Below are 27,356 nucleotides of genomic sequence, written 5' to 3' on the forward strand. Positions count from 1 at the left end.
CGTCCAGAGAAAAAGAATGTCAGGTTTTGCTCGTGCATAACGCGCATTTTAGCCTTCGCGAAAAATGTAGTCATGCCACAGATGTTGGTTTTCTATGGAACAGCCTCAGTCCGGTCGAGGTGCTTTTTTTGCCTGCCTGGTTATTTACCCACTTGTTTCTCCTGGTCCTGTGTTGTCTAGTCATATGGATCCCGTCCCGTTAATATCTTTTACCTCTCTTCGGATCCCTAGGTACAAGTTTCTCTCAAAATTTCTACCTGTTCACGAGCAATTAGAAGGAAGTGTTTCAGAGGGCATGTTCCAAGTTTCTGGTCCCCAGTTCTTAATGTTTTCCTATAAGCATCTGGATATCTTGCTTATTTCTCTGCCATAGTTTAGAGAGTATGTTACTTCACAGATTTGTGTCAAATAATTTGTCTTCACCTGGAAGCAATTCACTGGAATGCTACAAGACCCACTGTTTCCTGTCATTGCTGGTTTTAGTGTTTGATACCTGGGGTTTACTTTTTGCACTTTGGACCTTCATTTTCTCCACAATTAGTTCACATATTATCACAGTACTTTTCTGTTATTGTTGCTTAATAGTAGTTTATCTACTTAATCTTTTTTTAATATGTCAGCTCACCCCAGTCCAGCATGTTAGCCCCAAATTCCTTTAATGCTTAAATCTGGAAGTCTGTTTTAATTAGTGAGTACAGTGGCCAAAGAAACATATAATTCACCGCACAACCAGCTCCTCAGTAGCAAACCCTGTGGAACACATTTGTTTTGCAGCAAGTTTACAGAGAGCAATTCTGAGTGTCTACAGCAGTGCTAAGGTGAGGATCATCAGCTGTCTCCTGAGAGAGAGCTGGCAGCTGGTAGAAACATCCTGACTTGGCCTGGTTATCATCACTCACCGCTGACCAGCAGGCCCTGAGGGGATCCTCAAACCCTGCATCAGCACCTGTCAGTGCTCTTAGAACCACCACAGCTCTCTTTCCATCAGTCAGCATTCTGCCCCTGCAGCTGATGCACCGTCAGTGCACCTTTGACATAGGTCCAGTTCTCTTCTGCAAAACACAAGAGGTAGCCATGGGAGCTGGCCCACAGCGCCCCATGCTGCTGTCCACCCACTTGGCCAACTTAGAGTAAGGACTAAAACCTCAACATGAGGTAGATGTGGATCAGTTTGATCTTGGTTTTAGATTTCATCCCAAATTCTGACTGCTGCAGATCAAGATAAGTGATTGGGACTTCATATTCCTTCCAAAGTTACTGCCAACTTTGATCTGGGAAACCTTGTGCATTCATGTGAATCTTCGTTGGTTAAACTACAGAAGAATAGTCCTTGATCTGCCTTCTCTATACTACTTAATGCATTATATATATTTGACTGCCCCTGATCCAACTCCTTTCCTAAGCTTTTTACTCCTATTCATCTAAATTTCAATGTTCTTAATGATTAATGTTGTTTTCTCTGAGTAGACAAAATTCTTTTCTGTCACTTGAAGTGAATCGTACTAGACATGATGCTGAGCAACTTGATTTGTTTTAAATAGATATTTAAGATTTGCTCTCATTGGACAGCTTGGAGTGACAAACAGATGCTTTGCACAGGTGCAAAGCTGGTTCAGGAATGGGATTTTCCTGCTCCAAGTGGTCATGCTGACAGTGCCTGTCCGGCTATGGCTGTCACAGCCAGGGCAGGACAAAGGGACAACTGCGAGCTGGGCATTTCTCTTAATTCCTTAGGTCTGGTGGAGGTGTCAGCTGTCCTACTTCCCCCTGCTCCCCTCAGTGCTTTTGGCCTGGTTTTTCTCTAGTTAGTGTTGGCTTGATGTTTGCATCTCAAATGAACAGAAGCAAAGGTGTCAAGTCCAACAGGGACAAAAACTGCTACCAGGAGAATTTGAAGGTGTAAGATCTACAAAGCTAATGAAAATAGTATTTCTTAATTATGTCAGTGTAATTTTAAAAGTAGTTATTCTCTAACATCTTTCAGTTTTATCTGAAGACTTTAACAAAAAATAAGTTATGTGACATTGAGTCATGATTTTTCCAGCATTAATGCTTTCAATAAGGCAAAAATATAAAAGGAAAATGTGCGCTATGTTATTTTCCTAGTGATCAAAACTGCAAAGAGAATTTGGAACAATAAAAAGGTTGCAAATGATGTTTTCCATTCTTTCCCACCTGTGAGCCAACTCTGATTACCACAGTGCTGAGGCACTCTGTTGTGGATATTATAAATAACATCTTAAAACCAGAAATTATTATTTTCAAGAAAACTAACCTGCAAAATTAGAAGCCATTCTAACAAACATTTTTAAAATGTTAAAAAAAAACCAAACAGCTTCCAAAGTCCTCAATGACCATCTGCAGTGCCAAGTAGAAGAGCTGGATTTATTGAGCTTTGTTTCTTGTTGTTTGGGCTAGGAGAGACAATGGTTTCAAAGTAAGAATGGTACATAGTTGACTTAGAGCATATTAGCTGCACAAAGTGTGTATCTTAAGGCTTTGCTTGGTCAGGAATTTCTACCATCTTCATTGGGAATTGAATTTTCAGAGGCAAAGTGAATGTTATTATAAAGAATAATAACATGTAATTCAGTGAAGATGTCTATTATTTACTGTGTTCCTAGGGACCTGTAATTTGAGGGAGTAAAGCTGAAAGCCAGACTAAAACCAAATGCCTAGCAAAGACTATATATGGAATATCTCATTGTATGTGAGTTAGTTGTCTCAAGACACCATTAATATGTGCTAAAAGAGATGTTTCAAAGCAGAATGTTTTTTTGGTTTTTTTTTTTTTTTTTTTTTTTTTTTTTTTTTGTTTTTTGTTTTTTTTTTTTTTTTTTTTGCTGATCAGGTGTAGAAAATTAGACTAAAATTTGGAAACATTTAAACATTTTTTAAAAAAATGTATGGTTTTAATCTATCTTGAATAAGAAAAAGTGAATTGAAGAGAGGCTCTGAACTCAAATGTAATGGAAGCTTATATTTCCCCTTTTCATTGAAAGTGTCAAATCTTTCCATTTTTATTTTGTAACTGGTCCTTTATGCTATTACTTTGCTGTTTTAGTAAGAAAAGCAAAATACATTTTCATGAGAGAAGATGAAACTTTGGTGGCAGTAAGTCTTTTCTTTATGATGATGCTCCTCTGTGGACCCTGGAAAAAACATGTGTCTGGGCATTCAACAATGCTCTAATAGGAAATACACTGAATAGTGCTTTATGCAAGGAAATGGCTACAAATAGGTTGGTTGTCATCAATATAATTTCTTAGAGCAAATTTGATTAAATGCTTACATAGTGTATGTGATTTTTTGGGGGTTTTGCTATTTGTGGTAAATCTGTAGCTGGTGTTACTACCTCATCATAACTAGAACTGAGTGTAATTTTTTGAAACCATACAGATTAATAATAAATTTCACTTAGTAGGGGAATAAACTGTTTTGCTTCCATTTTTATGTAATCTCTGACAGGAAAGGCACAGTTCGGGTGCCTGGCAGGGCTGCCACTAGAGGGCACAAAATGATTTTAAACACAAAATTGTTCAAACATTTCATGTGCTAGAACTAAGACGCTAAAGGCAAGGAAAGACTTTGAACTACCAAATCAGTAAAGAAAATGCAATAAATTTGACAAACATGTTATTCTAGGGGTATTTTTTTCAGTTTCTGAAAGATGGAATATAATTTTATTTGAAATGTTTTGTAAAATCTTACTTGAAAACATAAACCAAAGAGAAATGGAGACACTTTATAGTATTCTATAAATAGAAATTTAGGAAAAAATTCAGTGAGATATAGACTAAAACAAAATATTTTTCAATCATAAGCATGAATGAAGTAAAAGTTGCATTGCTTTTTTTTTCAAACTAGGTTGTGTAAATTTAGACATAATTGATCAGAAACACTGAGGTTTTTGCTTGGCCTTTGCAATATGTATTAGCTATCTCAAGCCCCAGTCTGTATAATAGGTGGCTGTTACTCAGTTATTCTTCATTCTCTATTTAATATTACTTGGAATGTGTGTCTGTCTCCATTTCCTGTCTGAAGGGATAATGTTGCAAACCATCTAAGGATGCTGTCAGGATAAATCCTTTATGTATCCAGCTCTTCCATGCTGTGGCAGGGGTGATATGTGCTAGGTTGACATTCTGACGGTGCTGAGTTTCTCATGGTTATGGACAAATGGGCCCATGCCAACTACCAGTCCCTGGGCATGCACACAGGCAGAATTTACCTGCTGAATAAAGACTGAGACAGCAAAAGAGGATGAATGAGCCTGCTGTACTTTGTCCTGAGCTACCTAAGTCCTTGAGGGATAATCTCAATCTTACGTTTATCAGTCCAATACCTTTAGTAATAACAAATACTTGATAAAAAGCAAAACTGAGAGCTAAGTGGGTAGCTGATGTTAAGGCCCGCATTATATCCATGTACCATGTAAATGTGGCATGAAAGTAAAGTTATCCCAGCAATAAACCCATTGTATAGGATGAATAAGTCATAGTATAGTGAGAATAAAGAATTGAGCATTCATTAATTTCTTTCATGCATATTTCCCTGTCTTCACCCAGGATAGAGAAATTGCAGAGAAGACCATAGCAGGGTCTGTGCTTGTGTTAACGCTGAGGTTTACTATGGGAAAATAAATACTGATAGGTTCTAAAAATCCACAGGACTTGGGCTGAAGTTATTCTGTTCAGTGCAGAAAGGTTCCTGGTGGAGGCTGGTTGCAGAGTGAAGGACTAGTCACTGGCAGCTCCTCAGTTATACATGTCAATGGATCAGGATGGATGAGCCTTGACACTACTTTATAAGTTTTTACTGTCCATTGTTGCATTTTATGAGTGACTTCTCAGTCTCAGCCTGGAAACCAGAACAAGTACTTACTAATTTAGGCAACAGACCAGTTTTGGTGGAATTTTGACCATCAAAGTATCTTTTATTTTCTCTGAGCTTGTGTTTAAGCTGGTACAGTGCATTCTGTATCAGGAGACAGTGGCATTTATATTAAGGTTAATTAATAAATATTAATTAATATTAAATAAATATTAATTGGGTTACATTGTTTTATCTTCAAGGAGAAGAATTTTGTTCATGTTGTTGCCTGCAGACATGGACCACTCAAAGGATGGCCAAGGAGTTACTCATTTGTCTGTGTCAGCTCAAGACATGGAGAGTTCTGAGAAGCTGAATGACTGGAAATGACACTATATTACTCTGTTTTAGCTTCTGTGTTTTGCTTGTCTTTTGAAGAACATAGAGGTGTGCAAATATTGAGGTGGTGAAGAGGGTTCTTGCTGTGCTTGCTTAGAGCCATGTATTTGTGAGGAAGTGAATGACATGAATTCCCTGTCACAGGTGGTGTAGCCTTGTGCTTCCTTGTTTTGAACATTTGTTTTAGGATGGAGTTCAATGCAGAGACGTATTGGGCATCCACGCCATTAGTAAAATCTTAAGAGATTATAATTTCCTAAGAGAAACAGTGTCAGAACCTGTCTCTGGTTGTTCTGTATGCATTTAGAGTGTTTATTGTTACCCATAAATATGAACTGTGCTCATATAAGCAGAATTATCCAATTTTAAAATACATTGTTATAAATGGGCAAGTGAAAGTAGAAATGGAAAAAATAAGGAGTTGGTAGCAAGCAATATCAATTGATACAAGAGAAAGCTCAGAGTATATTAAAAATTATCTGGTCAGTGGGAAGTCAGGACTTACTCAACAAGCAACAGAATCCTAGAAATAGTTTAAAGAATAGGACATGAAGATGGCAAAATTGCCAATGATGATACAGGTACCCATAAGGTACAAAGATATTAAATATATGCAAAGTTATTCAATGAGTATTTCTGCTCTATGTGGAAAAAATATGCTTGCAGTTTTTCATGTTGGTAAATTCCTTTGTGTTCTATTAGTAGTTAATAAGACTGTTTAATTGAAAGCATCATGCTTTTATATCTTTGTAACTCATAGAAACAGGGTAGTAGAAAGACTGTCCCAAGAGCTGTCCAGAGTATTACTTTTAGTTTTAGGATAAAATTATCACTGAACAAATCTCAGGGGACTAGGAAAAACCTGCTCTTTGTAGGCCATGATGAATATTAACACTTGAATAACAGATGGAGAGGTGTGATGAGTTTTCCATCAACTGAAGTCTTGAAATAAAGATTTGATCTCTTATTTAAATATGTGTTCTTTTTCAAACATATTATGGGCTGGCTTCATGAGGAAATAATCAAGTGAGATAATGTGCATTCTGTTCAGGGTGTCACACTAGGGATCATCACTGATCCTTCTGACCTTTAAATCTGGAATAAAATAAATATGGAAACTTTATCTGTCTCGACACTGTAGTCATTTCAGACTGAGGTTTCTAGAAGGTTTAAGTTAAATATTGCTGTAGTTATAGGGTCTAGAGTTCGTATTTCTTCATTTAGTTGTTTCATAGTCTCCTAATCTGTATTGAGTCTCTCAGTTTCATGCCAGGATCAAGTCCTGAGGCTCCATATATACATTAAGGCAGAGACTGTATTTGTGGTGTGTCTTGTACAGTACATACTAATCATGCCACCAGTGCTTGGGTAATTGTGGTAAAGTTGCAAAATGTAATTGAACTGCTATTAAAATGCATACAGCTGTCACCAGACCAGGTAGCTTATGAGCTTCTGTCTGCCTTGTAAGACAGAGTACAAGAATTATATTTTTATTAGTCACGCTCTGCTCTGAAAATCATTCCCCTTCATTAATTTTTCATTATAGCTATGATCAGTGGAATAATTTTTAGTTAAGAGTTGGACTTATTTAAACCCAACATCCAAATTCAAAATTAGCTTATTCACAGACAGAAGCCATGCCTGATCTTCGTGCTTACTCCAGTGTGCTACTGTGATGTCTGTGGAACAGATGACTCTTGTGCCCAAGGCTGAGAGGAAAATGGCATATCCTGGAAAATGAGGAGTGGAACTAAAAATAAAGGAGTTACTGCCACTGGAACCAAAAACATTCTCAGATCCCATCTTACCTCTTGTGGGAAGTCAGACACAAACAGAGAACTACTCATGTGGTCCCTCTGGATGTCTGAATCAGCTGCAGGAGCAGCCAGCTTCTACTCCTGATACTATGGTGGTAGAGAGAAATGTTCCAGCCAGCCCTGGAGGCTGCACATTGGCACCTGAGTGAGGAAGTCTTGTTGGATCAAACCAACTCCATGCATAGCCAGTGAGAGGGACAGCAGCACAAATTAACTACTTGATACTGATTCAGTAAACCAGTTTGAGCTGATGAAGACTTGACTAGGAATTTTGGTGTGGCTAGTTCAGGTAGGGCACTTCCACTTTTATCCCCATGTCATCCAACTCTGCTAAGAACAAATGAAACCTTTGGAGATTCTGACATGCAATATATCTGCTTACATGATGAAATGTATAATTAATAGATAAGATAATTGAAGAGATGTGCAATTGGAAAGAAACATATCTGAAAATAGTAGCTGAAGATACTCTTTCAGCCTAGGATACCAAGGGTTCAGTCCATGTACGTGTTCCTTTTCTATTAACAATCAAAATTTTTTGAAGTAGTTTTGAAATGTCTTTCTCAGCCCCTAAAAATGCTTATTTTACAAAAAAAAATCAAATATTTATTGTAGAAGGCTTAAATATTGTGTCTTCAAATCTCTTTATATGTATGTACTGGTTTTGACTTGGGATTGAGTATATTTTCTTGACAGTAGCTGCTATGGGGCTGTGGTGTGGATTTGCTGGAAACAGTGTTGGTAACACAGGAATGTTTTAGCTCTCCCTGAGAGAGCTGTGTGCCAAGACCTACCTGCCCTGGTTCTACAGTTTTCTGTCTCTTCATGCACAGACCTGCCTGCTGCAGCTTCTGTGCCATGTAGCAGAGCTCAGCAGTGGCATGCTTCATCACCAGTGCTTACTGGGGTCAGGGTCAACCCAAAGCACTGTAAACACACCAAGGAGCATGAGAGGAACTGTAAATTATTCTCTATTTGCACCAGTTCTATTTGTGCAAGCTGCTGCCCCTTGAAAAGGCTGGCATCAGAAGTATTACCATGTGACTAAAGAGGGTTACTTTTAAAGTAGATTGATGTGATTTCTGGTGAAAATGCAGCCCACCATGGCACAGACAGCAGAAATCTCCACTCTAGCACTAACCTGAATGGGGAGTCCTGAGCTGGAGTGCCATGTTTCTCATGTCTCTCTTAATGTCCAAGAGTTTTTTTTTAAATAAGGGATGACTTTTCAGTCTGAGCACAGCAGTAGAGAGTCCGAGTTTTCTGGACCTGGAGCTGGCACAGAGTTAGCACAAGTGGGGCCAGCTCACTACTCCAATGTAGTGTACAGGTGTAACTCTTTAGACTTAATTTCTGTGTTCACAATGTAGGGCTACTGAGCTGCTGTCCTCTGGGTGAGAAGGGCCAGCCACTGTCTCTGGTAGTTGGCAAGACAGAGGTCTTCATCTCTTCCAAACAACAGAAGGTATATTTTCAGAAATATTTGTACTCACTTTAAAAACCAGTCTTGTACTGTTACTCAGATTTAAAAGGGACATTTTGATTCCTGGATATGAAGTAAGAAGTGAGACCTTCCCCTCTGAGTGGGAGTGTCACCACCATGATATACCAGAGATTTCCTTTTCTGTTTTCCAGTGATGCAGTGAAGTTGTTATTGAGTGACTGGTGGGTATCATGTCAGCCTTGGTTAACTGTATTACCAGTATTGAACTCTGTAGAGAGATCTCAGATGCCCTGGGTGCAGCAGAAACTATAAAAAGGCAGGAAGGCAATGAAAGGCATTTTTGGGCTTTCGGCCCACAAGAATCTTATGGATTTTTTTTTACCTTCTTTTTGGAGACTAGTGCCATATTGATACATTTTCTTCTGTATGAAGGCATTTTTCACAGTGCTTACATTCATGCATTAAATCGTCTTTATCCATTTGGAGGAGCAGTTTGATCAGTTACAAAGGTAATCCCTCACTGTTGGGAACTGAGGAGGCTCGGTAACACTTGGTCTGCAAAGCTTGCACAGGCTTATCACTTATTCTGGGCCAGAATTTTATAGACATCCAATTTCACAGTTCCTAATTTAACCTCAGCATGTCTTAAACCTGCCTTAAGCTGAAATCCTTTGCTGTTGATTAATATCTCAGTCTGCTGCCCATGAGCAATATTAGCAGCTTTCTATGTCACATTGACATTCAGTTCTAATCAGATTATAAAAGTAAAATATCATATAAAATATGTGAGAACAGATCTTTCCAGATTATTCAGAAACTGTCGGCCAAGTACTTTGAGATTGTTCTAGTAGACACATAAAAATCATCCATCCAAGATTTTTTTAATCACCGCTTAAAAAAAAGCAGGGAAACATTTTCCCATGCTCTTCTTGGTGCTAAAATGCAGGATTTCAGTGACAGGTCCATACTCTAGTTTGGTCTCTGTTACGTCAACACTCAGGTGCCAGGTCAGGGGAAGTTCTTATTTACCAAGGAGCATGGATATAGGCTTTTGTAAAGATCTGTCTACAAGAGAAGGTAAAGTTTGGCTGGATAAATCTGTGCTATGTCTGGGTCAAGGTGTTCCAGTGATTCCTGACTGATGACATTGTGAGCAAGTACACACTTGGGCATAGAGTGATGCAGAGAGACCTGCAATACAGAACAATCAGATGTCACATTCTCCATCCAGCTTTGTGTGGCACGCCTGTGTACATAAGCAGGCCTGTGTGTAACCATGGTATTAACATATATAGAGCAGATGATATGATTTTGGCTGTATAGTCTAATTGCCAAGTTTCCAGTAGCTTAACCATGATCTAATTTGAAATAATTAAATCAGTTATGTTTTTTTTTAGAACATCTTCCTCATCTATAGGGCTATGAATATCATCACTGCAATCATAGCTAGAATAGTTTCTATAATAACTTGTAAGTTCAAGTGAGAAAATTTACAAAACTCTCTGTAAACAAAAATCACTAAAGCAGATTGTTAACTTGTGATCCTGAATACTATCCCGATAGTTGTGCCATAAGGTAGTGTAGAAACCATGGGTTTAAGCTTGTACAGCTTTTATAAAGCTGGCCTGTAAAGTTTAAAACCAGACCTGTATATAGAATTCAGTTTCTTAAGTCCATGTTACATCTTCTACCAGATTGCTGTCTGATGAAGCTCCTAGACATAGAAATCTAGATCTGATTTTTTTTGCTGTTTGATCTTAAACCAATATGGAAATTCAACACAGGCAATATGAGGGAAAAGTGTGGGGTTGAGTAGAAATTCAGGGCCATATGTTTTGTATTTGATTTCGTTTGTTAGAACACGTTACACTCTTGACTTCTGGTATATTAAGAATATGCATGTGATGGAAATTTACAATTCAGACTTTATTCTGCTTTTCTTGTACAAATTTCTTGTGAATTTTAGCACAATTAATAGGTAAAATACAAAAATTGTACTACCCACTTTTCTAAAACCAATGGCTTCTAATATCTTTAAGTCTAAACAACAAAAATGTAAATCTTTCTCATAAAAGCAGACATACAACTTAGGATTTTAATTTGAAACGAAAGGCACGCTCTAGCTTCAGCCAGAGAGAGCCCAGGTTTTGTTCATCATAGTTTTCTTGTATTCCTAAAATTGTATTTGTATTCAATTTCATTTGAATATGTTTTTGATTTGTCCAAACAGCAGATGACTGTGATAAAGAGTCTGTTTTTAACTTGGCACTTTCCATTCCACATTCCTTTACTATTCATAGCACACCAGTCATAGTAGTCTCCAGTACACATAAAAGGAGGCAGTTCGACTTGCAGATGCAGTTACCCTCAAATATGTGAGTATTTACAAACCCATAGCATTATTTCTTTTTAATATTGAGAAGACCACATACTAGATATAGAAGGTGGATCTTTTTTCATCTCCGCCACTCTCATGAAATGTGAGACACTGGAACAGAAACTAAAGCTGTATCTGCAGCAGGGAGCCCCTGTATTTAAAATTAGATTCATGTAGAGTCTGTGTTCCTATGGGGAGAGAGGGATTATCATTGGCAGAAAAATTTGTTCTTGAAGACAGACTTGTGGGATTTCAGCCTAAATTGTCAAGGAACATGGACAATTAAATATTCATCTGATTAAATAACAAGATTACCTAAAATATTTAAGAAAAAAGGCATTTGTACAAGAGCATTGTCATTTTATTACTGAGGTTTCACAAAGAAGAATTTGGTGCTTTTGTAAGCAAATATTTTTCCTTCAGTTGTTATGTTAAACAAAACCAGTTTTCTAAAATGTCTTTAAAGGTTTCCTTTCAAATTAGTTTGACAGAAAGTATAATTTCTATTTATTGTGTTTTCAAGCAAATAACGTCAAGCAAATAAATTCTTTTTTCTAATAGTTTGAAACATGCAACAGACTTCTAAAAAGTAATCTCTTGAGAGTTTCTTTTGTATAGAAGCTTGAACTATGGAAATAGGGATTTTTCTCTTGATGGTATCTTTCAGTTTGTGTGCTTTTCCAGAGAGAATAATTTAATCTCAAAAATTAGAAAACAAATTTTTTGGTACATAAATTTCCATAAGATTGGCAACTTGTCCATTCCTTCGTAAATGCTTATTCCTTAGAAATATAATTACTGCTACTTAACTCAAAACTGTGCTCCATTTTACATACGTTATCAAATAAATTATTTCTTTTCTCCTGCTGAGACTAGCCTGAGTTTGCTACTGTATGAACAGCCTGTGTTTTCAACCTGTGCCTCCTAGCTGGAGGCAAGCAATATAACAGTTCACATCAAACAGTAATGTCAGCATATAGAAAAATATATATACAAATAATTTCCTTTAATAAATACATGCTACATGCTTACTACAACCTACAGCATTGCATGATTATAATTTTGTTACATTAAGAATGATCTCACCGATAACTATAGACATGGTTCTAATTCTTTTCCACTGAGTTCTTCATTTCAACAACCAAAATGCCATCATGGCAGAAAAGTGCAGACAAGTCTTTGTTCTCCACTCCGTCAGGTAATTTGTATTGTCTGGTGAAGCTTCTGGATATGAAACCATGTTCATCCATCCTGGATCCATGCTGAGCTTTAATCAGGAGCCAGCCTTCAAAAGTCTGGATAATGATATCTTCAGGGCGGAACTGCACAACATCCAGCAAGACCCGAAAGTGTGTGTTTTCCTCCTCCTGGCCGCCCTTCCTGGCCCCAGCCGTGCTTTCTGTGGTGCACCTTTGGTCGCTCGATGCAGTGGTGGCAGGGCCCGGCAAAGCATATAAAAGGTGGTTCAGTTTGTGTGCTTCCAGCTCTTGGTCAACAAACTGCTCCTGGTACCGTACAGGAGTTTCCACCCAATGTCTTATGACAGCTTCTGCCATTGCTGAGGCAGAAAGATCAGCTGCTACTCCTGCTGTGTTGGAAACTGCAGAGTCAGACTGAGCTTTTCCCAGCCGTGTGTCTTACCCACAGACCAGTCTATCAGTTGATGTCGCCTTTCACTTTTAGAACACGCAGAGCTCAACATTTAATACGGCGTCCTGTGTTCCAGTGCTGTGAGACTTGTTTAATCTTTTATCCACTAACAATAGAGCACTATTTATAGTGCTGCAGTCTTGAGTGGCTTCAACACATGCATGTCTTTCATGCAGGAGTAGTAAAAGAAAAAATTTAATGCATGTCTTCTTATTGCAATATTGTGCTGTTTATTATTATGAATAATGATTACACAAATAATGTGAAAGATTTTTTAATTTAAATGGAAATTCAGTACTTTTGTTTTTCCAAGGGATATGTGGTAATAAGTACAAAATCTGTATTTTTAATTGTATATCTATTTCTATAGATTGTACTGTAGATATACTATTGTATATCTAATTCTAATCTGTATTAGAATTGTATATTCTAATTGAAACATGTAGCTGGTAAGGGAAGAGGTTTAATTACCTTGGCAGCAGGAATGCAGCAAAATTCAGGTTAGCTAAACTGTAAAGTTAGCAAATGCATTGGACATTTTTGCAGAAGCTGTGCATAGGTGAAATTTGGGCATGATCACCCCAGGACACCATGTTATTGGTGGGAGGAGGGAGCCATCTCAGCCCAAAAAGGGGAAGCCTGAAGGGCTGAATTTGCAATCTTAGTGACCTACAAACACAGCAGAGACGTCTTCAGCATGTCAGGGAGTTAGACACAAGAGTGCAGACAAACTACAATGAAAGCTCATGTTTCAGATCTTCCAGAAGAGGGTAGAGTTATTTTCCCAAAAAAGCGTAGTAAAGACAATTCTAAATCCTTAATGCTATCACATTCTCCCAGTAACCTTCATCTTCTGTTGCTTAACAGCTTGAACCTGTGATCTCATCTACTGCATGTGTCTGCAAAGCAGGACTGATGACCTCCAAGGCTCTCTGAGGTGTAATTATGGAATCACAAAATGTTTGGGAATGGAAGTGACCTCTGGAGATCATCTATAACAACCCCCCTACTAAATCAGATTCACCTAGAACAGGTTGCATAGGATCACATCCAGGTGGGTTTCAAGCATCTCCAGAGAAGGAGCTTCTACCACCTCTGGCTTGTAACATTATTGCTATTCTGTGATTGCAGGGCAGATAATGCCTAGAAGGTCAATAGTTTGTTTAACAGGAGCTAAGAGAAAAGTACAATAAAGAAGGAAAGTAATTTCTAAATTTTAGTATGTTTGCTAGATATCGCTCTAGCTGAGCTTGGTAATGTGAAACAGAATGTGTTTTGGCAATTGATGGTGAAGGTTTTTTTTGTTTGATTTGTTAGTGCAGTAAGAGTTGCCCTAGAGCTAGCAATAATCAAATAAGATACTTTTATTCCTTCTTGTTTGGCTATTGTTTTTCAGAGTTCTGTCTCTCCCTTGTCCTTACATGTTCCATCACCATAGTTATTATAGGATCTTTGGTTGCTAATGGAGTAATGAAGAAAGAGGCAACTGAACTTCAATATTTATCAGATATTGACTTTATTGCATTAAGAGCAGGGCAGGATTACCAGATGTATGTGTAATTAAAGCTTTAAAGCTGCCAGTTTATTTTAAATTTAGAAAAGCTGCATTGGAAGGTAAGGAAATTTTCAAAAGTTCAAGATTATTTACGTTAAAGGCCAACTGTTTAATTGAGTGTTGTGAGAGAGAAGTATTGTGAGTAAGGAGAGTTAGGGTACTTTATTTAACTATTCGCTCTTCTCCTGTTAGTGTCCTCCAGAAATAATTTAAAAATGCAATTCTGAATTTATGACTGACTAAAATAGTTTTAAAACCAGCCTGGAGCATTGCCTGTTACCTGTTCAGCTGTTTTCTCTTTTGCTAGCACATTATTTACTTGATGAGGAAACTTTAACCCTGAAGTGAAGCAATTGTGATATTATGCTTATACAGATTCCTGAAAGCTATTGCTGTCCCTAATTAATTCTGTGATGATAGCCTGACTTATTTTACTTCAATTTTGCACTTCATTAATAAATGTACTGTACAGGAATATAGCTTTTAATTTTTTTTTTTATTCCCATTATCTCTGTAAAAAGGTACACTTGCCCATAGTTACACTTCAAATGAAAACAGAAGTCACCATCTCACTGCAAGTCACTGTGGGACAGCTGTATCTATTCCCAGAAACAGCTGTGTTAGTCTTTCAAATGTCTGTGTTAAGCATACTTGAAGCTGTTTGGTCTAATTAGCCAGAAAGATGCTTTGAATACCCTTTAAATTCATGTTGTATGCAAAATGCTGCAGAAGGTTATACGATCCCTTTCTACTCTGTAGGACAAGAAATTAGAAAGATTTTGATAATGGAACTATGGAGCCTGTTTCTGCTTTCCCATCCTGCCCTCTCCTCTGTTCAGTCCCTTCTCTCAGTTTGTCACCTATGGGCTCATGAATTAGCAGAATGGTTCTTATCTCTTTGTTGCTAACATGGGGAATACGCCAAGTGCAACACGCAAACACCCTTGATTTTCGGCTTTCAAATTTAAACATGGGCGCAGTGCTGCAACACTGAGGCACTTCTGATGCCTTATGGTGCCGTACTCTTCAAATACCTAGACTAGGATTCGGTCCAGCAATACGTTTTAATAGCAGTTCATTACCGTGGTCTTTTTAAACCTTCAGAGCAGATCCAACAGAAGCAGGATCGATGTCCTAAATCACCAGTTCGGTGCCTCAGGTTTTGTTTCCCGATATTACCGTCCCTGCGAAGGCCTCTCTCCGTGCTGCCCAGCGGGTAGGAGCCCGCCAGCTGCCCAGGGAAAGCACAGCAGAGCTGCTCTTCCGAAGCAGCAGCCGGGCAGCCCGGCCACCCGCACCGTCCCTCGCTGCCCGCCGGTGTCCCTGGTGTCCGTCTGCCTCGCGCGCGTTCCAGGACGGCGCCGGGATGCGCGGGCACGGCCGGCCGGGAGCGCGCGGCACCGGCTCCGCGGAGTACAGCGACACCTCCTGGTGAGGCCGGGCAGCGGCGGCAGCGCGGGGACAGCGCTGGCGCGGACACTGCGCCCGCCTGCCCGCCCCGCCAGGCCGCGCGCGCTGCGGCAGGAAACGCCAGAGGAAAGCTCTACACTCTTTCACGCGGATATAAACTACTTTCTCAGTATTTTGGAGGGGGGTGGCGGAAAAAATATTTCATTCACGTCCTGGGCTACATCCAAAGCAAGCAGGTCGAGGGAGGGGATTCTGCCCCTCTGCCTGCAGTGCTGCATCCAGCTCTGAGGTCCTCAGCATGGAAAGGACATAGAGCTGTTGGGAGTGAGTCCAGACGAGGGTCAGCAAGACGATCACAGGGCTGGAGGACCTCTGCTGTAGAGACGGGGTGGAAGAGTTGGGGTTTTTCGTTCTGCAGAAGAGAAGCCTCAAGACACACCTTATTGTGGCCTTCCAGTATGTAAAGAGGGCTTACAAGGGAGGTGGTGAGGGATTTTTGACAAGGACATGTAGTGGTAGGACAAGAGAGAGTGGCTTTAAACTGAAAGAGAGTAGGCTTAGATTAGATATTCGAAAGGAATTCATTACTGTGCAGGTTGTAAAACACCGGAACAGGTTGTCTGCAGAAGTTGTGGATCCCTGGAAGTGTTCAAGGCAGATTGAATGGGAGTTTGAGCAATCTGATCTAGTGGGTGACATCCCTGCTCATGGCAGGGAGCTTAGACCTTGATGATTATTAATGTTTCTTTCAACCCAAACCTTGCTATGATTCTGTGATGCTATTAAATACATAAAGTAGGCATCCTGATAAAGCTGTATTTTAAACTGCAAAAATCTAAGGTACAAAAAATCATGAGAGAAGCACATTTTTAATGCATTTCTTAAATAAATATAGGTTCATCTTGCTTGATGCAACTTTGAAATAGTAGCTTACCCTGTCACAATCTTCTGTATGCTTGATTCCCCAAAGATAAATTTGTATTTTAACTACCATTGAAATTCAGTAACTGCTGAAAGGGGAAAAATGTGAAAAGGCTGGCAGGCTGAATTGAACAAGAACTCTTATAGAAGAAGCTAACAGGCTAAATTCACATCAGGGCGATGTAATTATTCAAATGAATCTAGATGAAGCACTGCAGTTACTTTTATGAAAGCACCCAGGGATGCCACTCATTATCTACTTCACATGTCATTCAAAAGAAATATTGTCACTTAAGACTTTGCAACACATATGAACTGAAATAAAAAGTAGTTCCTTCCTTTTGTTTTACCCATGCTCTGTTATGTCCAGTTGGGAAATACAAGCTTTGTGGTTGGTACCAAGGGCTAGAAAGTAAAATAAGATGTATGTGATAATGTAACTGGGGTGATAAATATGAAAACTCCATGGTAAAAAGTTATTTTTCACATGGCATTTAATATATTTGTTTAGAGTGAGAAAATAACCATCTCACTTCAATCGCTTTGAATCCATTTCTCCTTAAAGATATGAGCTGTCTTTTTAGCTGGATTGTTAGATCTGCATCTGTGTAAGCGCTGAAGAAATAAGCAACATAACCACAAGTCCTGCAAGTGCCTAATCAGCAGATACTAAGTGTTCTGTTTGCAATAAATATTGAGGGTTTTTTTTTTTAGTAATGTCTCATTCCAATCACATGGTGTTTATATTGGTCAGTGAATCACAACATAACTCTTTCTGCAGCAAGACTTCACGCTGTGTTATAAAAATTCTTGCAAGTAGTAAAGACTGTTGTTACATAGCCAGCTTTACTGAAGGGAGATTTCTTTGTGTGGGTCATGTCCTTCAAAACCTGGAAAAGGCTGTATCTGCTCAACCTCTTGGAAAATCTCTCCAGGGCACTGATGCTCTCTTGTAACTTATGGGCTTCTTAAGTGGAAAACTAATCCCAGCTTTTGCACTAAGAATCAAGTGTTTGCTCATTTGTTAGGAAATGTTGGAATGGACTATCATTTTGACACATTGCAACCACTATTACAAGACTGGCTTTTCTTGACATGTTGAGACAATAGAAGAGCAGATGAAGGATGAAGATGAAGCAGATGAAGGTTGACAGGACCACAGCAGCTGCTGTTGGAACAACAACTTTACAGAACAGTGAAGGAATGAAATACAACATATATAACAATGATTTTTAAATTTCACATTACTGTAAAAGCTAAAGTGATGTTATGCAACTCTTTACACAAATCTGTTTTGTTATTCACATGGCTTGTTTTTAAATATTTTTATGTATGCTAGAGGCAAATGCATCTGTGCCTCACAAATTCTTGAGGAATTCCTATAGAAAGCAAACTCTTTAGAGTGATGATAATCTGTTCAATTCTTGCAGACAAAACAGTAGAGAGGAAATGAACAATTAAAAGAGAATAATGTGCCGTAGGGGGTCAAAAGCTCTGTTTTGCTATTGAAAGTCAGGATCCAAAGCACTCTTGCTGTGGGAACAGTCTTACTTTCATCAGTTAAAAATCAACTAGTGTTCCAAGAAGAATGCCAATTTTCAGGTTTCCTCCTCCTCTGCCTCACAGAAGGTTTTACTTGAGACTTGGTAGGAATAGCTCAAGGCAATGAAGTGCAGTAAGACTTGTGTATTTATTTTGGGCCTGTTAAAATTTCATAGCTTGTGCTGGCATGTACACTTAAGATGTGAAACCCCTATCCCTGGGGACATCTTGAGCTGTGCATATTTTCATGTGGACCACTTTAGTAAAAATAATACAAGTACTGAAAATCTCACCTATGAAGTTCTGGAAGTAGCAAAATTTATGCTCTTTAAAATTATGTACTGTGTAGGTCCTACATTACACATAAAACATGCTAGTATGTAATTAGCACAAAACACCCAGTTTCTCCTTTTGGTTTTTGATGTTTGTTTCTTTCTTTTTCCTAAGAACAAAGTGAAGATATGTGGTGTACTGATCCTCTCGATATATTTGTCAAAGTAAGTGCTTACCAAAAAATAATGAACTTACTAAATGAAGTTTGATATTTAAGAAGTTATGTGTTCAAAGAATCTCTGAAAACAGCTGAGAACTCATTGGGGCTGAGTGTCAATGTGTTGGTCTGGAAGGTGACCAGCTACTGATCCTAGGGTAGAAGTACTTCATCCAGAAAGTATTTAAAAAGAAACTGCTGGGATTTGTGAAGGATTTACAGGAAGAGTTTGTTGTGGTTAGTGAACAATTCCTCTCTGGAATGACATAAATATGCTATTTAATATCAATGTATCCTGGGAATTAACTACTGTGTCATGCATCTTTAGCTGACAAGAAGCAGCTGGAGACTGACTGGGTAAGTAATGAGAGTGGAAGGCTTACCCCAAAATTTCAAATTTAGGGTGACTGAGAGGAAATTGATGGTGTCTCAATGCTATTGTCTTCATATGGTGCCTTAGTGGATAATATGAAATTCCAGTCTTAGAAGGAAAGCGAATAATTCATTGGCAAAAATACTGTCTTACCTTGCCCCTCCACATGGTGAAAGCCAATCAAAATCTGGCTCCTATGTCAGAACTGTTATTTCCTTTAGTGTTGGAATTAAAACAATAGTCTCATATTGCCCTAATTTCCTGACTTTGGCAATGCCAGAAAGGCTGCAAAGGTGGTAAAATGTGCTCCTAGAAATCCTTTTCTGTTGAAAGTTTTCAGTTAAGTATGAGGAACAAATTCTGATATATAAGCTACATAATCCTTTATCTTTACTGTACTTGCACTTAAGTGTGTATCAGTGCAGAATTTATGTCCTTAATGTTAACACTATCATCCTTACTGCTTCTGAAATTACATTTTCTTTCATGGTGTGCATTCATCTCAGAAGACAGAACTTGACCAGACCTTTTTTTAAGATTACCAATTAATTTACTGTGAATCTTAATTTACGGGACATGGATAAGTAGGTTATTTGACCTTTTGTTTATACATGTTAGAATTTGAAAAATCTAAAAATGTTTTCTGGCCTGCTTTGTACACTTGCCTATTTGCAAAGACCTCATGCCACATATGTTGGAAAAAATGGAGATTTGTTTTTCTTCATAAAAAAGCCTTTGTATCATATAAAATACTGGCAGAATCTAACTCAGTCTTTGCCATATCCTTTAAACAAAGATTTCTGTACATGTAAACATTTATTTAACATGACCAGAAACTTGGTTAGTAGGTAAGGTAGCACTTTATTTTCATTACTACAATACTTTCCTCCCAACACATATTTGTCAGTACAGCTATTTTTATAACACAGGTCAGAACTGCTGTGAAAATCTCTTGCTTGTAGTTCTACTGAAGGTCAGAAGATCCTTAATTAAACTTTATTTTGCTAAGGTTTATGTTTACATAGCATGCTCTGCAAGAAATAAAGTGTTTGTAGTGAGATCATGAGAGAAAAATAATATTTATAAAGGCAGATTTAACTCACATGTTATAGAAACCATTTTATTGTCACAGTAGAAGCTCTTTCTTCCATATTAATCTTTACTGTACCAAGGAGGTAAATTAAGTCTGTGCCGGCAAATGGGGTAGTTCTGCAGTCAAAGATTAGTAATTAGTAATTAGTACAACTGAGCTAGAATGTGATTACTTATTCTTTGAGAGAAGTTTTAAAAAATAAACCATATATTTACTGGGCATAAGTGTTTACTTAGCTATTCCATATAGGTTGTAGCTTTCTTTGGGGCCAGTTAAAGCTACTTACAGATAGCAGACTATGGACTCCTTTGTTGATAAAGTGAAGAGGGGCTTCTTTGTGCAGGGATGAACAAAGCCACAGGAAAATAATTCCAAAGAGTTAATCATAAGCAAAATCACAGAGGGGCTTTGACATGCAGTCAAAGGACTTAGCATTGTTGACATTTTGTTGTCAATTCAAAACATACTCAGTTTTACAAAGAGAATGACTGATTGATGGATAAAGAAGATTGAAGTAAAATGAAAGACAAAATGTTCTAAACACAAGGAAATTTGATTATTAGCGTACAAGCAAGCTGTTATTCAGCAAACTGTACTGAGTGATAGTGGCTAAAGACAGCTGGATGTTGAATAATTCGTGGTTATCTGTCTAATTTGTCAACTCCCTACTCTCATTGCTATTCCCAGAGCATTCACTGAGGATATCAGCAAAGTAAAGGCTACAGGATTAAATCTTATTCTAGCAAAAATACAGGACAGAAAGAACCACCAGACAGTTTCAGATAGACTCCAAACTGTCTCACCACTATTCATGTTCTACCACTGCTGAAATTTTGCTGTGGAAACAAATAGCAAAGAAAACAATACCAGGATTAAGAACAATGACAGACTATTACATCACATACCAGTGGTTCACAGCCTATGGCATTTTTTTTTTCCACTGGTGCAATGTTAGATTTTTTTTGGCAGTGGATTTTCTTTTTTTTTCTTTTAATGTACAACATTTTAGAGTTAAGAACATGTCCTAGACGAAGAAAGGATGCTTTCTAGTTCCTCCCTACTTTGATATAGTTTTATGTTGTTTTTCATTTAGTTCTCCAACCTCAATCTGTGTAGTTTGGAGACAGGCCCCTTTTCTGCTCAGGAACAAGATTCAGGGCCAAATAAGATGCCAAATCATGCTTCATTCTTCCTTTGTATAGCAGGCCATAGAAAGCAGTTAGCCATCAGCGAGGAAACAATAGTACTGAGTTCTTCTATGAACTATAATTGTGGGAGGGCTAACATGCACAGTCTGCAGCGCAATAGAGATTTGGGACCAATATACAAACAACTAGTAATTCTGTAATCTAAGGTCTAGTCTAGAACCATGGGAAACCAGCATCCTAAATTTAGGTACTTAAATAGTGCAAGAGGCCTCTGCTATTTTGAGAAATCAAATACAATTTCCTGTTCCTATTGTTCCCAGAGTAAAAAATGCATCCTGTTGATACCATAAAAAGACACCAAACTATTCTGCAATCTGGAAAAGTGTGTTTTAGTTATTCTACTGTTGCAGTTCTACACTCTGAGTATGTAGAATCATGATGTTAATATTTTTTCTCAGTAGTTCAATTTCTTTAGTCTTTAAAGCCACTTTACATACTCTGATAATAATTTTAATTTCCTGGTTTCAAATGTCACACATTGATTTCACATATGTATTTTTTTAACCCATGTCTAAGTGTGAAGCAAGCATTTTGACAACTAGGTAATGTGGTTACAAGACATGCGTGCTACATACCAATTACATGTCAGGTGCAAAATTCAGTCCCATTTGAGAAGACGAAAAGCTATTAGGGCCTTCCAAAATGTAGTTGCTGCACTTGCCTCCAACATCTCGTTACCCTTTATATTCCCATCTCCTGTGTGGGTGAGTTCATTAGGAGTTATCTTAGCAACTCCAGGCTGGCTGGCATTAGAGGCTGACACATGTCAGCTCTGCCTTTTGTACCAACAAATATGGAGTTTATTGGCTGCATGTTTGAAACAATTGGACTGATGCCTTCTGTTACTCAATACACAACCCTGCAGTTATTACCTCCAGATGTGGGGAGAAAGGCTAGCAGAAAAAGCCGTAAGCCCATGGTTTGTTCCACTACAGCAGGTCTGAGCTGGAATGTCAAGACCTACAGCAGTGCTAGGCACTGAAAGCTGTACTTCCAGGAAATATTAAAAGTGGTCTGGCCAATAACTACTTGGTATTAAATATTACAGAATCCTTTCTGGTTTATATTAGGTGCCCAAAATCAATAAATACTTTGACCTTTAACTTTCTGTGCCTCATTCCTGCTTCTGAAAGAAAGCAATAATAATCTCTCATTTTAGTGAATTGTGAAAATGAACTGACTAGTATCATAGAATCAAAGAATCTTAGAAACATAGTATCTGTGAAGGAGTTAGTGTTAGATTATGTGACCAAAAAAAAAAAAGATTTCTATCCTCAGACAGAATTTGTCAAGTGGTGAGTAAAAAACATGAGAAAAACATGAGGCCACAATAATTCTTTACTAAATAGTAAAGAAGAAGGAAAATTTAATTCTGACTGATATAGTAGTCAAGTGGAAAATATACAGTAGAGTTATATAATTGGACAGCACATTATAATATACAGGCACATGCAGGCTGAAATAAATGTGCACAGGAAATCTGTAATCTAGCATTTTCTTCCTAAGTGTTTTTAAAATTTACTGCACTACAGCCACAACTGTTAGGTTTCTGTTCCTCTTCTTTGTTTTTCACAAGACACAGTTTGCTATAAGGATGTGAGATATGCAGAAAAGCGGAATCACATTTGGGAATTAATTCAGATAGTAATGTACAGTTTTCAAAAGTGAAGTTAGATCAGAGTACACTGTGACTTCTGCCTGCTCCTCTCCCTTGAGAATTATGAGTCAGGTGATGCAGTAAAATGAAACCTCTTGGCACTTCACTGTCTAGAGACTGAATCTATTGGATGTTTTCTGCACACTGTTCCAGCAGAGATACACCAGTACTTACCCACCTGCAGCAGAATGATATTAGGAAATGTAGGCAGGATTTGGTAGGACCCAGGTTAAAATGTTTAGATTGGAAGTCTATTTATATACCACAGAATTTTTTGTGACTTTTACCAAAACTTGTTTGTATGCAGTAATATGTCTTAGTCTTCTGAAAGCTAGCCATTAAAACAGTGAGTGTGTGAAAAACATTACTTTTGCCTATAGCTCAGTTCTAAGACAATGTATTAATATGCATGCTGAACTGCTGAGCAAGGTGAAAATGAAGGATTAGTGATCAACACTAATAAGAATAATTTGCTCTAAGCACAAATGGACAGTGCTTTTTGCTCACAATATTAACAGCTGTACTTGAAAGAATGTCCTAGTATCTGGATAATTTAGTACCATTATTTATGTGTTTTTATGTGTTCAGAATAACAACAGTATTTAGCTTTAATTCTCTGAATAAGTATTAACAGAATTACATGTTAATGAATTAACAAATTCACCTCCATTTTATTCTTAAAACCTCCACATAGAAGCAAGAGATCAAATTTCACATTAGTTACACAGAAAAGTAATTTGTTGTTTTGCCAGGGCTGTAAAAATCGTATATGATCCAGATCTACCCATAACCTTCATGCTGAAGTAAACCAGAAATAAAATACAACAGGTATTTCTTCTTACATATTCTTAAGATGGGTTAAAGGCAAGGAACCTATAGTTTGGCTGCTGGCCTCTCCCTCAGTGGGAAAATCTAAAATGGGTTAATGAGAGTAAAACAGCCCTGTAAAGCATGCTTTGGACTTGCTTCAAGATACGAAATCTATAGTTACCTCATAAAATACTTAGCCTTTAAAGAGCTTTTACACAACATACCATATTTCAATCTGTTTTCCTGATTTAAGATACAGTTTGGCTGAGAGCACCATCAGCATCTTTGACACTGTGATTCACAGAATTTTTCTGCATGGGAAAATCACACAAGAATCATCAAGTCCAACTCTTAATTAAGTAGTCTAAAACAGGGATTGAACCTACAACTTTGGTGTAAATAGCACATGCTCTAGACAACTAAACCAATCTCAGGGCCATTACTTGCATTTCTTCATGGAACAGCTTCTTACCAGGTTTTTCCATCCTCAAGACTATGTGGAAGATGTTCAAAAGACAAACAAAATTTATTCCTAAGCAAGAATTCTTCAAGATGGACTCAGAATATTCACACCCTTGTCTTATTTTCTGTCTCCTTTGGAGTTGTAATTGCAGAAAGGATAGATGAAAGAATTTCACTGAAGTGGCTGAATTCACATGCTATATTTTGACCTTCATTCTGTAAACACATAAGAACAGTATTATTGTAAAGTTCCCACTCACACAGTAAATTGCCTAAGTGGAGATGCATTTCCAAGAGTATATGCTCTCTGTTGTATTTATTCCCATACTCTTGTTTCTAATGCAGCTAAGATTCTTGAAGAAGCTAAGAACAAGACTGTTCCTTAGCATGTCTGCAGCATTATTTGTGCTGCTCAGATGATTATCACTAGCTAGTTTTGTTACTGACAAGATAGGTTTATAATCCAGCTGCCAAGACATTAGCAAGAAAGAATGGCTGGACTTTGGTTAGGGGAACTGCCGAACCACAGGTTTTTCTCTTTGGCTTCTGGAAAATCAGACTCTTTATTCCACTTTCAAAGAGTACAGGAAGAAGTTTCAGCATGATAGCCCTGTTTAGATTCTTATTATTTTAGGAGAAACAGTATCTTCTAATACACATATGCAAAACCTTACACAAAATATCATATGAAACTTTCAGAGGAAAAAGAGCAAACAAGGAGGATCACGAAAATTTTAAGTATGAAAATGTACCACTAGTGACAAAGAAGAAATTGAGTTTAGTGTGAACATACCTTTAACATTCCTGATGAAACCAAAACCAGCTTGCTGACTCAGGTATCAGAGGCAGACAGTAGAAGGGAAAGCCTTCCCAGCTGCCCTACTATGGCACCAAGTATTTCACTTGGTAGTGGGTGGCTGCTTGGGCATCATTATAGTGCATCTGATATTACAGGAATACAGCAAGTGGGGAGTGGGTATTCAGAAAATAAGAAAACACATTGTAATTAAAGTTTGTCAAAGGGTTCCATTTGAATTAAGAAGTTTTCAGTAGATTTACCATTTGTTGCTGTTCATAAAGTAAATATAACTGTATTGTCCTCTGCAAGGCTATTGCTTTTGTTTTACTCACCAATAGAACATTAGGTTACAAATAAAATACAAAAATTGCATATTCATAGACTTATCATACTATAGTACTATTAATGGATTTTGTTTAGAAGAAAAGGTTTTTTAGAATAAATTGCTTCAATCCAATTTTAAATTAAAAACTGTACACTCAACTTTCAGTCCTCTCTTGGGCAAAGTTCATATTGAAATTCAATTTTACATTTCTTTGGACTGAAAAGGAGCAAAGGGGCAAAATAATTAAATATTTATTTTTATAATGCCTATAGTGTAGAAAGAGTAAAAAAAAAAGGCTCAGCCACTAGCTGGACATTATTAGGAAAAAGTCTTGAAGGGAAAATAAGAGAGGGAAGTCACTGTATATGCTAACGTGTAAAACTGCATATGTGAAAACGTACAACAAAGAATTGTGATTTACCCAGGATTGCCATTAGCATAGTTGCTATAACCCTGTGTTTATCTCTCTTAACTATATACTTGCAGTTTCCTGTAAATAATAACATGGAATTTTAGTAAGTCATTTAGAGTTTGTATAAAATAAGGAGACTATAAAATGAGCATTCTGCCTATTCTTAGTCTGCAATTACATTTTACTATAAGGTATATGGAATTAGTTTCATTCCTGAGTCTCTTCAAAACTTAATGCATATTTAACGATACAGACCTTTGCACAAAGTCTGTCAGCAGGAAGCCTTATCCTGACAGAAATCTAGTCACACATTTCCGTATCCTGAATCCCAAAGCAGGTTAATAGAGCCTGAAAAGTGAGTGGCAGTGATAAGGAATGCTGAGAGATACCCTGATTCACAGCAACTTGCTTCTGCCTATGAACAGGGTAGCTCTTTCAGAGTTCCTTACTGATATTTAAAATGAAATATTTGGCACCTCCTTTTAATTCCATTGTTTGGAAAATAATGTGAGTTTTATAATGCACTAATTATGTGGTTTTATTTGACAATTAAATAACAATTGTGGTTATCTCAGAAAAAAAGCAGTTAATGCAGACCTAATCTTGCCTGTAGTAAGAGCAAGTTCAAATTTACTGTAATTGTCATTAACATTTCTATTCATTTGGTACCTCTTCCCAGGAAAAAAAAAGCAAGACAGCTGAACACATAATCCCTTTCTGGACTGAATCCTTCCCTGTCAGTGACCATCTTCTGTTCTCCAGGGCACAGAAGCACTTGGTCCTTTGTTAAATGGCAATAACCCTTACTCCATGCTTTGTATGGACAAATGGTTAGATAGCTTTCACACCCTTAAAAAGATTAAATTTCTTAGTTAATATACTAGGGAGTTACAACAGACTTTGCCTTTAGCTCTTTTTTACACCTAATTTTACACAGCCCAATGAGCAGAATTAAATTGTTTAAATAGCTTATTTCTGTCCAGCTAGTTCAGTCGATAATGTCTTTTATTCTTGCCAACCCATATTTTTCTTGAAAGGATTCTATGAATTTTACTTTATTATTTTTCATATGTTTGTTTGGGAGGGAAAGAAACATTTCTCAGAAGTTTTATTCTACAAGGAGGAATAAAGAAAACCATAAACAATTTATGAGTTGTTGTAAGTTCTAGCAACTGAGTCATCTTAAAGGTACAACTGTACAACTACCACCAGCATCCAAAAAAAAGGTAGTGTTGGGTATTAGAGACTTCCTTGACTGTCCTCCAGATCCCAAGGGAAAACAGGGCTTGCTAACAAACCATTTAGGTTTTTTTCATGGAAATCAGCTGAAATCTGTAGAGGCTTTTCTCACCAATACCAACGGCAATGGGCAAGTTTAACTTTCAGGCACCAACGAAGTGAACAATAGTATGTTTGGGACCTGTTTTACAAGATCTGCTGGGGGTTCATTTTTCTATAATCCCACCCCTTTCTGCAAACCTGACTTTTTCCAGTTATCCTTCCTACTGAAACATCCTAAAGCCAATTCCAGTTCTTCTTTCTCTGCTTTCAATCAGTTCTAAGGAGTGAAACTCTCAAATAAACTTGTTGAGCATTGCCACTTCTCCACCACAGCAGAACTCAATACTGATTTTTTCACATTTATTGCAAATCAATCTTGACATTCTGAGACATCATAAAATCCTCTCTCTGACTCCTTCCAGGTCTCTATTCTGATTCTCAGGGGCCAGATTTTATTTCTATTCCTCCTATGAAGTTCTGTAAGACAAAGGATTTAAACAAGCAGAATCCCACTATTAT

At 37.7% G+C, this 27,356-nt stretch overlaps 2 protein-coding genes across 5 annotated transcripts in view; one reads left to right on the forward strand and one right to left on the reverse strand.

Moving 5' to 3' along the window:
* The window catches only part of ARL15 (ADP ribosylation factor like GTPase 15), a 276,667-nt gene that overhangs the window by 977 nt on the left and 248,334 nt on the right, over window positions 1-27,356 (forward strand). For 2 of the 4 annotated variants that reach the window (XM_053969063.1, XM_053969067.1), the window contains exons 1-2: window positions 12,290-12,309; window positions 13,367-13,553. The exons of 1 other annotated variant lie outside the window; for it this stretch is intronic. The gene's annotated coding sequence lies outside the window, so the exon portion shown is untranslated. Of the gene's footprint in view, window positions 1-12,289; window positions 12,310-13,366; window positions 13,554-27,356 lie in introns of those variants that run through there. One more of the 4 variants, XM_053969064.1, reaches the window with a different exon arrangement.
* On the reverse strand, window positions 11,956-12,551 carry HSPB3 (heat shock protein family B (small) member 3). Its single transcript, XM_053969078.1, is given in 2 exon segments — window positions 11,956-12,443; window positions 12,446-12,551. Coding segments are annotated over 2 exon segments (594 nt in total).

This window comes from Vidua chalybeata, chromosome Z, assembly GCF_026979565.1.
Source record: "Vidua chalybeata isolate OUT-0048 chromosome Z, bVidCha1 merged haplotype, whole genome shotgun sequence".
NCBI classification, from domain to species: Eukaryota; Metazoa; Chordata; class Aves; order Passeriformes; family Viduidae; genus Vidua; species Vidua chalybeata.